The 15,156-nt window shown below is 38.7% G+C and overlaps 1 protein-coding gene across 2 annotated transcripts in view; it reads left to right on the top strand.

Annotated features, from left to right (window-relative positions):
* Window positions 1-158: 158 nt before the first annotated feature.
* STK32B (serine/threonine kinase 32B) overlaps window positions 159-15,156 on the top strand; it is a 168,611-nt gene continuing 153,613 nt past the window's right edge. Inside the window, exon 1 of one of the 2 annotated variants that reach the window (XM_014966735.1) lies at window positions 159-409. In XM_014966735.1, the coding sequence (XP_014822221.1) occupies window positions 334-409 (76 nt within the window). In that variant the 5' untranslated portion in view covers window positions 159-333. The remainder of the gene's footprint in view (window positions 410-15,156) is intronic. The other variant, XM_014966736.1, reaches the window with a different exon arrangement.

Consider the following 15,156-nt stretch of genomic DNA (forward strand, 5'->3'; position numbering starts at 1 on the left):
CGTGAGGGGGGAAGGATCCGCGAGGATCCAGGTAGATCCAGCTTTTACCGCTTACCGAAAGCCAGCAGCAGGACCTCCGCCTCCTCCCTCCCTCCTTCCATCCCTCCCATCCCTCCCTCCTCCCCTAACTCCCTCCCTCCCCTGCCCCTCCGCGATGAGAGCCGGGCCAAGTCGGTGCGCGCCAGCCAGCCGCGGTCTGTGCCGGGGGCAGACGGATGGCTTTGGTGTCGCAGGGTGACTGCTAGCCCTTCAGGAGCCTCCCCGGGCCGGGGTTGGAGAGGCGGGGGGGGGGGTCGCCTGTCGTGGGGCGCCGCGGGATGCTGGCGGCGGGGGATGCGGAGCCGGCCGCGGATTAAGATGGGGGGCAGCCACTCCCACCGGGCGCCCGTCTTCGACGAGAACGAGGACGGTGAGTGCGGAGCTGTCCGCGGTACCAGCGCACCGGCGCCGCGGGGTGAGGCGCCCTCCGGCCGTCTGGGTGTCTGTCCGTCTGTCTGTCTGCCCCAGGGTGGGTGGGCTGGCTGCCCCCGGGGGAAAGAGGAGGAGGAGGGGAAAGCCCGCTTTTGTTTTAGCCGTTCCACACCGGCTGTGTGGGGATCCGCTTTTAGCCCGAAGTCTGGCACGCCGTCGCTTGGGGTCTAAGCACATGGCAGGTAACTTCATCCACACCTTTAAGAACGGGCATTGTTTTGGAGATGGATGTCCACTTTAGCTTCGTTTTTGTGGTTTTTTTGTTTTGTTGTTGTTTTCATTTGCAGTTGACTCTTTGCCCACCTGCCCGTTCGTTTCAAATGGTGCTGTCTCTCTCACTCCGTATACTTCTTCCATCGCCTCTACTTTCTGAAACTTTTTTAAGCTTCTTCTGTTGCTGTGAGATTTTTCTAGGTGAATGTATCGTAAGGAAGTGTGTCTTGCAAAGTTTTTGGAAGGCAACAGAAAAGTTTGCATAAAATACGGTGTTTCTTCGCTCTTTAGGCATTTCCCTGACATTTTCATATGTAGACCATATTTAACTGGAATGATGTGACTGCATTTCAATTACAATCATTTTGGCTTTTGAAGCAAAGAGAACACTGCACTCTTAGGAAGCAGATATTTGTATATTATCACCAGAAGTATTTTCAATGTTACTTACAGGATAGATGGTGTTGCCTATCTGAACGACTGATGCTTAATTTTGAGTCTGTTCCTTTCCCAGTAGTTCCCAAGATATTTTGGTAGGAGGTGATTGCATCTCAATAGACTATCACATTGTTTTGGCTTTCTGAGCCTCATAAATAAAAAAAATGTGTGCTCTTCCCTGTGTGTTCAGGACAAGTGAAGATATTGTATTGTTTTACTAATAGGCAGCAAATATATTAAGTGCATGTAAAGTGCCTAAAAGGGTGAATACACATTTACTCGCATTAGAGACACAATTGTCATTCCTTATTCCTTGTCAAAGCTTGAAGAGGTATTTGGTGAGATTTCGTGTATAAGACTCCATTGTTTGTGTGAAGAACGGGACAGATTGTTTACTATTTGTGAGTTGTGGTTCAGTAGCTGTGATTATCTTGTACTAATATAAAATTTCAGTCATTTACCATAGGTCATGCTATGTAAACAAGTGACAGAGAAAGAACTCCCCCACACCTCACCCTGAGGTGAAATCTTGATCATGCACAAATAGTCTTGTAAACCTTGAGGTAACTCACCAAGAAATACCCGAGAGTGCAAGCATGGAGTTCATCTTGTCTAGACACTTTAAGGTAAAAAAATAGCCATGCCTTTATCTTTGTAAGACTTTTGATTGGGCTCTCTTGACTTAGCAGTTTCCATGAATTATTACCACTTTTTTCTTTTTCCACGAGACAAGGCTATAGTCAGTTTTTGAACAAAACAAAGAAAGTTCCATAGTAAGTTACTGCAGAGAAGACTTCATGCCACTTAGTTCTTTTTTCCTCAGGAAAACATTTCTGTAATGCAGCCATTATTAATACCTGATTAAAAAAAAAAAAGGCAGGTAAAATGTTTATGGATTTCTACTAGGTCATTGTCTAATCTTTGCCTGATTTTATTTTGTTTGGTTTGGTTTTTTTTCCCATTATGAATGTTCCTAATATTATCTCTTTTTTCCTCTTAAGATGTTACGTTTAGCACAGCCATCTAGTTCAGAAGAGTCTATTGCTTTTGAAACAATAATCTATTTCCTATACTACTTACAAATTATTATTCAGGATAGCGTTTTCCCAAGTACCTAAATAATATAGGAAAATATCTCCTCTTTGAGAATGTATCTCACAAGCTTTAATCCAAAATCAAGCTGTATTTCATATTCCCACTAGTAGCTACAAGAGTCACTGTTTTCCACAATATTGGACCCAATATGAAATTAAAAAAAAAAAAGAAAGGCAAAAGAGAAAGTATAGGAAGAGAAAGGAGATTTGTTTCTTGAGATGGTATAATTTTGCTCAAGATTGACAATGCCCAAAGAGAACTGGAATAAATGAGTGTGTGTATGAATATGTAGGCATAGTAGAAACTAAGCTATTTAGTGTATTGTGTGTAATGTCACAGCTGCCTCTTGAAATGAGAAAAATGAGCAGAAAAAAGTATTGTCATTTTATGTTTTTACATGTTAATGATGGCTGTAGAATAAAACATACATTTTGGAAGAAGAGATTTAAAGCCATTTATTGTCACTTTGTAAATCATAGAAAAAGTTACTTCTTCAGTGTACCACTTAACAAAGAAATATATGGAAATAGTATGTGAAGAGCACCCAGGTACTGCCTGACAAGTCTATAGAGTATCTGCTGTAGAGTTACAACTCATGCTTTCTGTCTAATGAGAATAGATGTTAACCCAATGAGTAGATCTAAACACTGTAAGTTGTACGTAGACCCCCCCACCATGCTTAGGATAATAAAAAACAATCCATCCAGAAGGATGGACCGCATGCTGTAAATCCCCAGTTAGCACAGACAGCATAACACATCATTATCGAGCACTGATCTTTTTAAAGGCCAGAATGTATACAATTTTTAAACTAGCTATATTTTTTCTCTCTGTTCTATTTTTGTTAGAAGGATCTTCCAGAACTTCCCTCTCTGAGTGGTTAGAAACATCTGTTTTCCTGATTAAATGATTCTTAACCTATTTATAAGATTTATGTTCATTTCAACTTTTTTTGTTAAACAGCTCTCCAGCCCACATGATGACTCCAGTGCAGTGATAGCAAAAATGTCCCCTCTCACTCTTTGTTTCATAAGAAAACCTCTTCTAGTTTTCTCTTATTCCCATTATTTTTTCATCCCCGTGCATTTGAACTTGTCTTGGTTGCACACAGATAACCCAAATTAGACACAGAATTGCAGGTGAGTTTTTACCAGGAACTTGTGCTGGAAACAATACCTCCCGATGTCTACTGGAAATAACTTTCCTGGTACAGCCTATAACTACCTATGCCCTTTTCATGGATGTGTCATGTGGATAGTTCAGTCACCCTGTGGTGAGTTAACCTACCAGTGCCCTGTTCAGTAATTTCCACTGGTGAGCTCCAACACACAGCAGAAATTTTTGGTGTTCCTGTCTATATGATGTTGCATTTTGCATGATTGAATTTTGGCCCACTTCTATTATTCATATTCTGAAAGATGATCCCCACTTCTTTCCTTGTGATACTCTGATTCTCCACTACTTTACCAACAATTTTTATCATCACTGCTCTCATCAGCTCCATGCTGGTTATCAAGTTCACTGAATATTTTGTGTAAATATTCATCTGGGTCATTTCCAGACTTCATCTTCTTTGCTGTTAACCCCCATCAGCCTCATAATTCCCATTTCAAAATAATATTTTTTCCTGTGTTACCTTGCATTTTGCCTCGCCTTGTTCAGCTTTCCTTATATTTTCTTATACATCACTGCCCTGAAACTGAGAAAAATGAAATCTAAGCCAACTCTACCATCTATAAAATAAGTTTCTCATCAAGGAAACATATCTTGTTACTCTTCTGCAAACAGTTTCTGGTAAACCCATGCTGTTTTAATCTTATTTTTCCTTCTTAGCCTAGGTTAAACCACAACAACAGCTAGGAACATCTGGTGAACAGAGTCCCTTGTTTGTCTAGAGCTTATACTCTGGCTAAAGATGCTCAGTTTTATTTCTTGGTTTTTGCTGCTGTATAGGTTGGATAGACACTAGGTCTGGTGTAACATCATCATCACCTCTAATCAAAGCTAGATACTGTAATGGTGTGCAACGATAACATTTTTTTAGAAATTTAGAAAGTGTTTTAAAGCTAGATATTACACTAATTGTGTAGTCAATTCAACACTCAGGTAAAAGGAAAACATTCATTTTGGTTAATATTGCTGAAGCAAAGGAACGTTGACTCTCTTTAACTCAAATATTTCCTATTCTCGTAACAACTATCCTCTCCTGAATAAGTGTATCCAGTACTAGTATCAGGAGAGCAAAGAGTACATCTTTTCTCCTGTTTGGCTTTTCAGAAACAACAGTAAGTTCACAAGGATGACAATAGAAGGCTGAGATTAGTAGTCCTCATTGGTAAATATTATTTGCAGATTCTCAGTAAATAACATAAACAACAAACATGTTAACAATAGCCTGGTGACTGTAAAGAATTTTTTTCTTGCTGCATTTGCTTGACCGTGCTCTGGTAAAACTTTAATTATATTAAACAGGTGAAAGTGAAATAGTAGAAAAGAGCTGATTCAGGAGAGGTATTGCTACTACCAAATAGTAATAATGTATTTGCCTGTATTGTGGTGGAAGATAGATACTGAGGAAAGGACAAGAAACAAAAGTGTTAGAGGCTAGAAGTTGGTCCTGTGAACTGGTATGGCAGTTGTATTCAATTATTTGGGGCTTAAAAAGTCATTTTTGCTACAGTTACTCTTAGAAACAAGTGCACCAAACTTTTTAAAACTTTTTTTTTTTTAGTATGTGACTTTACATTTAGAGAAAACACGTATTTCCAAAGAATCTTTCTCTGAGTACCTTGAAGCTATAGAGCATAAACACTCCTCTGCTGAAGTCGGTGTGACATGCTGTGTCTCAGTCTTGTATGAGGAAAATAAGGCTTGTTGGTTTATTTCCACATGGCCAGTCCTTGATTCACTGTAGTGCCTATGGATCTTCTTAAATTCAAACAAGTGCTGAATCCCATTGCTGTGCCTGAGTCATAAGGCTTTATTCTGCTGTAGTGTCATAACTACAGAGCTCAATGGAAATCTTATGTACGTCCTCCAGAGTTAAACTTTAAATTCTAAGTTGTAATTTAAATTGATTTCTACCTCTCCTTTTCATTTAACCCTTCAACCTAAATGAAAAATTTTAAGTTGTTGGTGAGTTGCAGAGAAAGTCATTATTAAATGACCAGTTGCAGAAAATCTGAACTTGTACTACCAGCATGAAAGATAGACACAGATCCTTACAAAAATGCCTGCAATGAATATGGATTCAGGTAGCTAAATTTAGCTAAATGGCTTAGTTTATATGAAGTGCAGTGGAAGCTGAAGATCTATAAAAGTGACAGAGGGAAAAATGGCACACGAGGGTTTCGCTTGGAACCAATTTAAAGCAATGGTTAAACAACAAAATGAGTCAGATCCAAAATAGAGTACGGAGTGTCCAGTTATTGTCAGGGATATGATAGTGCTCCTCAGCCTGCCATCACCAAGCTGTTACAGATCATGTCTGAGGCAGCCACATAACAACTACAAAGGGCTTGAATCACAAGCCTAATAACATACTCCTTTTCAAACTAATTGTTTCATAAAATATAGCCCTACAGAACAGTTAAATAAAGGGTTTAGTATCTAAATACTTTTTGCTGTTGAAAATAAAAAATATAGGGTGGGATCAGTATTTCTGCTGGATTTTTGATTTGTTCATGTAATTTCTATGGTGGGTTATATAGCATTTTACTTTTTCCTTTGCAAAGATGAGTATTCTGATTCCCTTTTAGAGATGGATTGGGTAGAAATACCAACCGCACTGATTTAAAAATGCTCTAAGGCAGTTCTGCATCACTCAAAAATGGATAAAACATGGCTGATGAAGGCATTATTTTCTGCTGGATATCAAGGTTTTAGATAAATAAGATCCAGGCCATTGGGTTTTTATTTTTGTATTATGACCATGTTGAATTATATACAATTTTATTTTCCATTTATTGAACTTTAGACGTGAAGCCATCATTATGTGTAGTGCAATACATTTCAGAAACACTAATGCTAGTGTCCGTACAAACACAGAACAAAATAGTGATCAGTGTCACAACATGGTACAAGACAGTAGGTGAATATAGTCAGAAAGGAGACCATAGAGAACAATATGATAATTCTAGGCAGTCACAGAGGTACCAACTGCCAAACTGTTGGCAAGAGTTTGCATGGTCTGTGGCAAAGGACGTTCAGAAGGAACATCACGGCATTTCAACCATCAGCCATTATTTTCCTGATTCAGTATTCTTAAACTTTGGCACAATATATATAAATTATGTGGATTTCTTCAGATGCTAAATGATATTTACAGGTGAAGTTTAATACCAGATCATGGATTTCCCTTTTCTATGGAGAACTCTGAAGAAAAGCAGGATGAATCTGGCACTTCCATCTTAGCTTCTTGTTCCCTTAAAGGAACTGCATCTCTGATCCAATATTTGACTGTCCTAAAAATATTTTCCAAAGGTGATTTACTTTACATTGTCAGGATTAGAACCAAGGGACAACTCTCTTTCAAGGGACAGCTAAAATATTTACTGATTTTACTTTATCATCATCCAGATTCAACAAAATCTCTGCCAGCAATGGCTTAAAGATGGATCAGATGAATTTTCAAGATCATTCCTAAACATATTTACTACAATTCCAAGATTTAATTTTCTGCTATGGTGGAAACTTCCTTATCAGGACCTCTGTCTTAAGCAAAGACATCATGTAAGCCTTTGCTGCTGCTTTTGTAGCCTTTCAGAAATTACACAAGTGGTTGGCATGACACCAACTCTAAGACTGTTATGGAATTTCTTGGTGGCTTGTTATCTAGGAAGTGTAAGAGCTCAGGAGAGGTAACATTTCACCCATATGTGTTATGTAGTATGCCTGGGTGTAAAGATAGGTTTTTGGGGTAATTAAGTATAAAAAATTCAAAGCTAACCAAGAAAGCATCAAGCAACGTAAGCTTAGAGACTCCTGCCCAAGATCAGGGAAAACTCTGAATGTGAAATAAACCATGAGAAAACAAGATTATAGTCTAAATCTCAACATCATACCATTGCTTTTGCGATCCCTCCTTTAAAAATTCATAAATTTTCTCCTATCCCTTCCCACAGCTGTTTCTTGCAGTGAAAAGGTAAGGCTCTACTCCTTCAGCTGTGCTGCTGGGCTTTCTGTGCCAAAAGAGTAGGCTTTCAGAGAGCTGGATTCTGCAGGTCTGGAGATGTTGGAAGCATTCTGAAGCACACTGAAAAGTAAATGTTAATTTCCACATGGACAAAAGATGTTCAAATGTACAGAAATGTTAAACTCACTCTGCTCCTCAGTACTGGCTTTACTTCCAGTAGAGTTCAAAAGATCATTCTTTCACTTCTGCCAGGGAGACCATGAGGCTGGTTGCACTCACTCCCCTCTGACACTTTACAAGGAAGAACAGGTCTGTCTCCTCGCATTTTGCTCCCATGTGACATTCACTGGGTCACAGATAGCATCTGGCATGAAGGTGAAAGAATTCCTTGATGTGGATGTGGATTACAAAGCCAGCGGTAATGTGTGAATGCAGTTTTTTTGTGAACATTGAGTACCATGCTGTCTAGTGAATGGAGACAGTCCCGCCTCAGAAATGTTGCACCTGGCTGAATTAGAAAATGACTGAGAAATTCTTTGGAATAAAAAATATTAAGGAATTCTGATTTTGCTCATAGATGCTCAAGGAAAGTAGGTCCTATCGCACCAGAACTGTATTCACAGTCTCTTCTGAATGTGGGCATAAGAATGAGGAAGGCAGGGTTTTTGCTGGCCAAGCACAAGACTCTTACTTTTTATAGCTTCCTCATTAAACAGCAAGGCTGGGGAAGCAGAAGCAGAAACCTTCCTGATGCTAAACCTAGCGGGCAGTGATACCTGAGACCAAGCACAGAGGGGTGGAAAAGAGGAAAAGATTGTCAAATTAATTTTGGAAGTTTCACAGTATTTTGACTTAGCTGGAGTGAGCTAATGCTGAGATGGTGAGAAGGGTGTGGTAGAGGAAACGTTGCTACTGATCTCAGGGAATACACAGCAAAAATTTCTGAGAGGATATTCAAATGAAAAGGACAAGTTCAAGTTCAGCCTGGTGGTAGAGCTGGAGCTCAGTATCCTATCATGGTAAACGTATGAGGGGAAGGGACAAAATGTAGGGGACTTTTCTACCAAATTTAGCAGGAGAGGCAAGGACTTCCTGGAGAGTGAAGAGCAGCAGCAGCAAGCAGTGTGTGTATCAGGGGACCTGATCTGTCTTGAGCACAATTCTGCCTGTTTTCATGAACTAGTTAAAATTATTACTTTAAACTACATTACTCACTGCCTAATGCAATCCTATGTTGAGCTGTTGCTGAATTTGCTGTTGTATACGTACACTGTGAGCTTCCCTGCAACAGGAAAAAGTAAAAGATTATTATTCTCTGCAAAGATCAAAAACTTGTGCTAGCCATAAATGTTGTTTTCTTAACTAAATCATATTCTGAGTTTCCTTGGACTCAATCACAATTTGGCATGAGTAAGAAGTCGAGGGTGTTTGCAGAAACTGAACAGTTGTCTTGATTTTTTTTCTTCTTTGGTTAAGGAACAAAGCTGATTTACTCTCTGGAGTTCAGTCTCTAACACAGCTGTTTTGAAGACTAACACTGGCTTCTATTTGTCTGCGTTTGATCTCAGGAAACTGCTTCCATTATTAGAAATGCCGGTTGATATCACACAGTACCTGCCGATGACCACTGATGTTGCCCCAAGATGCCTACATCTTCTCAGTACAAAAGAAGGTTGACTGTTAATCAGGATCTAGAACTGATTCTCTTAATACAGTATTTCATGGGACATCCTTTGACTTCATTTTAAACTCTTAGGAATGAACATTATACTGTATAAATGATACATCATATGTATACAGTATATTATACTGTACACTTCAAGTTCTTACTCTTCAAGATCTTGTAGTAGATGGGCTTTTATTGTAATTCCTCTATGCAAAGTGGGTTTGTTTTGATAGGTACTGGTACTGTGCCTTTATAAAACACACATTCCTGATTGATGAAAAGATGAAAGAACAAAGGTATTTGTTGCTTCACTTGGTGAGTTCTATCAGGCTTTCCCTTTCAGATTCCTCACTTACCACAATCTGACAAATATAATGAAAGTGAAGCACGTGACTCTTTTCAGGTTGTCCTCAGGAAAACCTTAGTGTCATATATTGGCCTATTCTCTTAGGCAGTCAGCATTCACCTGAAGTGCCCAGCAACAAGGGACTCTATGAGTAGAGGTGTACTTTTGTATCACAGAAGTAAGGGCCGCCTTCTTTTTGTTCCCCAATAAGTTATTTTCCACCCCAATAACCAGAAGACTTGTTTACACTATAATTGTCTCTCACCTGACCAGTCTGACCTCATCTTTAGCTTCCCTAATTTCCCCTTTGACTCTTATCAACTGGTGTATTTTCCATAAGTAAATGAAAGAGTCTGAATGGACAGGGTAGGATTTCTAAGGCAATTGGGCAGTTTTCTTTTTAACATCTGAAAATTTAAACTGCTTAGAAAATGTTCACAAAAATCGAATATTCTTTCTTAAACTATTGCCTCAGTTCTAGAGGCTGTCAACTTGTTGCATTTTTTGATCTGGCATTCTTTGTCTGTCAGGAAACATAGCAGTGTGCAACCAAGGAAAGTTTACTGGAGATTTGGTCCCTAGGGACATGGTTTGGTGTTAGATTTATGGTTGGACACAATGATTTTAAAGGCCTTTTCCATCCTGAATGATTCTTTGAGTGTATGATTTCAATTTATTTCAGTTGTATTCAGTCCATCAGGGTTCTTTTTTCAGTTTTGCATATGAATAGTTTTTGTTATAACCAATGAAGACACTTTCTATCCATAATAATTTTTTTTCTCCTACACCTCTTTTCTATGATCTCTGTTACAGGTGTTGACACAAAAGTATCAAATTCTATAAAACTTTTATACTTAGAAATGTTGTACCTGTTTTCTGGCATGGTAATTAACTGCAATGTAGACACATAAGTTACTTTCATTCATTCCATAATTAAGACAAAGGCATTTTCCTTTGAATTGAAAAGACTCTTCTTAGAAAGCATTACTAGAGTTGGTGGCAGCCTAATATACAGGTTTTTAAGGCTTTAATGATAACTAACAGTAGTTGATAAATCTGAAATTTATTACCTAAATTTCATATCCCCATAAATATTTTCTTCATAATATCATATCATAATATAAAAGTCTGTCTTTTATATTTCATTAATCCTTTTCTATCTTTTTCTATTTTAAAAATGTTTGGTTTGGATATAATAACCAAATCTACCTTACAGTTTGTTTATCTTACTCAGTTGAAATATAAATGAAATATGTGCTTTTTAGCCTCCTATTTCTATCTGGCAACATTTTCTTGCTTTTGAGTTTATTTCCATGTTCTCTGTCATTTTCTCTCTCTCTTAAAAAATTATTTTAATTCCAGTTCTTTGAAGTTTGGAAACTTTTAGATAAGTTCTACGGCTGGTGTACTTTTCTGCCCTGTCATTTTTAGTTTGGTTTGATAGTGAATGAAATAGAGCACTGGCTTTGTCATTGTAAGGCTAACATTGTTCTGTGTAAGAAAGACTTTTGTATTAAGGAAGATAACTATACCTCAAGGCAATATGCTGCAATGAACAAAAAGTATTTTTCTTCTTTTTCTTACTTTTGCAGTGATAAGGGAACACCTGCTGTTCCTTATTTAAGCTCTAAAAACGCAAACTGTGTTAATCCTTCCAGTAATTATTATTTCCTTTTGATATTGTTCTGCCTCCCTTGCTGAGCTATGAAAACTGTTCTTAGCCACCCTGTTAAAACAGAGATGGAATATAATCACCAAATCACCATTAGCCTCCTGAGTGTCCTTCACACCTCTCTGAAACCATCCTCCGCTTCCCCTCCAGATTGTTTTCACATTATGTTATAAAGATTGTTTTTATGCCTTTTGGGGTTAGGTTTAGATAAATCTTTGTCCGAACTGTAAAGCCTGCAAACCAATACCACATCTCAGGCACTGTGATCTGCTACACAGAGCTTGAAGTTAAAGAACAAATGCTAATCAAAGGATCCCTTCTGAGAGGAAGGAAAAAGTCATTTTTATATATATGTATAAACTTTATATATATATGGCTATATGTTCAGCTTCATATTTGACTGTTTTAGCCTATGAAAACTCCAGAGGCAGCTACATGCTCTTATGTGAAGGCCATTACTATAAAACAAAGTCAGGCTTTACTGAGATTGGTTTGGGTATAAAAGGAGGAATATACTAGCTGGAAGTCTTTTGCAGCTTCATGAGATTCCTCTCTGCCCAGCCTTGGCATGTGATTTTTCAGCAACGATATGGCAATTATACCATTATTTCCAACTCTTTTCCAGCCCAACAACATGTCTTTGAGATCTTTTGCTTAATTTTTTAATACAAAGTGTTAAACTAGATTATTTTATGGTGCAAATAATAATAACAGATAAAAATACCTTAGAGAAATACATTTTTAGTCTGAAATTCTCCACAATAATCTCAGTGTTGAAAAACTTTTTTGTGGGATATATTGATCTTCCGTTAAACAAAAATGTCACCACCTAGTGATATGAGATTTTGCTGGAAAAGAGAACTCTTCCTGGTGATCCAAACTTCCAGCAGAACAATCCTTGTTCTTTTGGAGTTAGGGAGCTCTCTGCTGATGAAGGAGAGAAGAGAGCAGAGAGAATGCCTGCCTGGGCAGTTGGCCATGGGAGGCAGGATGTGCAAGTAGAGCTTGTCTGGTGGCTAGGCAGATTCTAGCTGTTGCTAGGATAGCGTCTTCTCTCTGAATGGCTTTTCACAAGGCTTTTCTGAGAGTGAGGAGAGGTTAGGTCTGCTGTTTAGAAAAGATTAAGTAATATTTGGCAGTGAAGAGATACCATGTTTTCAGCAGTTCCAAGCACTTATGCTGAGTGCTGCCCTGACTTCAGACCTTTGGTTCTTCCGAGCCAGGAGTCATCAGTCTATCTCGCAGGTGTCAGAGAGAGCACAGGGATGGATTTTAAATGCATTGATAGAAAGTGACCTTTTCAGTGTAGTTGCTGTACCTTACAGAGGAAAGATACTGCTTGTGGCATTCAGGTTTCTCATTGTTTCTGGTGAGATGTAGAGAACTTTGAATGCTTCTCTGAGCATACAAATGCTAAAGAGTAACTACAGGATCGGCTTTCAGCCTCCTAACCTTCCTCTGCTAGGTAGATCATATACATCTTGCAATCCACAGACATATATGGAACAATGACATCCTGATGTTTTGAGTAAGGGGATATCCTGGATGTTGCAAAGAACCTCCTGCAGCGCTACATTCTGATTTGGAAAAGAAAAATACAGCCCAGCAGACAACCCAGGAAAGACTGCTGACTGTTTCTTCTAGTCTTTGGTGATATTAAGTTTATTTCCAGTCCTTTTTCCACCTGTACTTGTTGATTAACATAACAAAAAAAAAATTAAAAAGTTAAACCTGGTGGTGAGAAGTAAACTTTTTTTTTCCTATTTTTAAGGTTTTCCATCCTGTACTGTGAAGAAACCATTTCATCCTAGTTAGGAAAATATAATACAGAAACACATTTTTAGAGAATAGTTCTCTTTCTTTCTCTCTATATATACATAGAAGCTTTTATACGTACCTCACTCTCATCAAAACAAACCCAGTGTATGTGGTAGGGAACTCTAGAACTGACTCACCAATATTCATTGTTTTCATCTAACATCTATAAATAGACTTATTTGAGATACTATTTCTGTGATTATACAGAATTGCTATAAGCACATTTAATACCACCAAATGTTTCAGGCGTTAAGACTAACAAACCTTCTGCTACACTGAGCAATTATATCCTCTGCAGTTCACTATTTGTTTGTGCTTTGCAGCTAATAACTTCTGTTGTTAAAATTAGAAGTTATGTTCTTTCCATTAATATCTGTCAGCTACGCAACTCCTACACCAAATGAATCTTTCTATTTATCCCTGTTGTGTGGTGATATAAGGTAAATCTTTATAAGTTAAGTTGTGGCTTAGAGTGTCAACTGACTTCCTGTTGTTGATGCCAATCCCCAGCCATGACCTGGGAACTGTAGCTGGTTTGAAGCCCTCCTCTTTCTCCCCTCAGTCATGTCTGTGCCAGCTGATGTGAAAGCCTAGGAATGGAGATGAGGTGAATTTGATTTGTTTTGTGAGTGTATCTATCTATGTTTGCTTTGCTTTATATCTTCCATGTTTCACACATAATCTTAGCAGTGACTACATAAGACAAAAGCCCTGATTTCCTTACTCGTATTTACTGTTTCCAGCAATGCACAGTCCTATCAGCTTTGGCGTAATTGCTTGTGGTGTGTAAATAAGCATACTTTTATCAGGCTGAAACTATCTTTACTTCATCACTGGAAGGATTTCCCAGAGGTAAGTAGCATAGTGATCAGAGAACAAGTCGTCAGCTCCAAGTTAAAAAAGAACTTCTGCAGTTAGGTGGCCATTGTGTGTACAACAGTCAATCCATCTCTTTCAGTCTCAGTACCAAATTCCATCATTCCAATATAAATAACGATTCTATCATTAAATATTTATCTGTAAACCTTGAGGTGAAGAAATGTATTACACTGAAATTCCACAAGTTTTTTATGAAATATAGCTGTCCCATTAGGTTTTTTTTCTCCCCTTTCTATACACCCTGAAGGAAAATGGTCACCAAAAGTGAAGTATTGAAATAGAAAGGTGTTTTAATATTAACTAATAACTCAGGATATTATTTCAACTGAAGTTGGAAAAAATCAGTCATGTTGGATCAACAGAAGTTTGCTTTTGAACATGTAGGTAAAAAAACCCTTGGGAGACCTGCTTTTAATCCAAAATGGTAGACAAAATGAAGTGATTCTTATGAAATTCAATTATTCACACAGTGAAATAGTAAGAGTTCTAGCTAGAACAAAAAGCAGTACCTTTTTGGCTCCGTGTAACTACAAAAATCAGAACTGTAAAGCTAAGTTCGGGTCAGTCCCTGTGGAACATCGTAGGTTTGGATTTGAGGTTCCACCTCTAAAATTGATTTTATCTTTTTTAGAAGTATAACTTAGTTTAAAAAATTTATGAGACCTATGAGTAAGATGCAACTTGAGTGCTAAAGTACACAGTGAAAGTCATTTAATTGTGGAGGATGGATAACTATGGGTGGGCTAATGGATGGAGTTAATGGGGGAGGTCAGCTCTCTTAGAAGTAAGCTGTTCCTTTTATTTAAACAGTCGATGGAAAACTGTCTAGTGTAAGAGGCTTCTAGCTTCTGCTTGACTTTGAGGTGCTTATTTGTGGCCAGGCAGTAATGGAATATTTGACATTTTCTTCAGCTCTTCTGTACTGGAGTGCTGGCACTTAAATGTACTCGCTCTATGTGCTGTGCTGCTAATTTAATTAAACACTGCCTTTTTCCATAATGAGAGCTTTTCCTCTTTCCAGTCCCCGTTCTACCCTCAGCTACCACCATGCAACTTTACCTCCTGCAGCTGGATCTCTCTGTTGTATGGCCCAGGTTGTAGCTCTGGAAATGCCACTGTGGGAGCAGTCAGGGTGCAGCTGCCCTCTCCCCAAGCCAGGCAAGCAGAACAGGCCAGTGATAGTAAGCCAAGGGACTCTTGGGGTCAGCCAAGAGTCCAGAGGGTTGTTGAGGTGCATGGCCAGGCACAGACATACCAGCAGTCTAGCTGCGGTGAGGACTGAGCTGATGTCCAGCTCAGATGAATCATGAGGAGCCTTTTGGGGACCTGACATGGCTTTGCTGAGCTGCACTTCATGACTCTTTCTGGTTTCACAGCAATCTGATCCAGGTCTGAGCTGCTATGGGGCTTCTGAGGCCATGGGC

Source organism: Calidris pugnax, unplaced genomic scaffold, assembly GCF_001431845.1.
Source record: "Calidris pugnax isolate Ruff unplaced genomic scaffold, ASM143184v1 scaffold14, whole genome shotgun sequence".
NCBI lineage: Eukaryota > Metazoa > Chordata > Aves > Charadriiformes > Scolopacidae > Calidris > Calidris pugnax.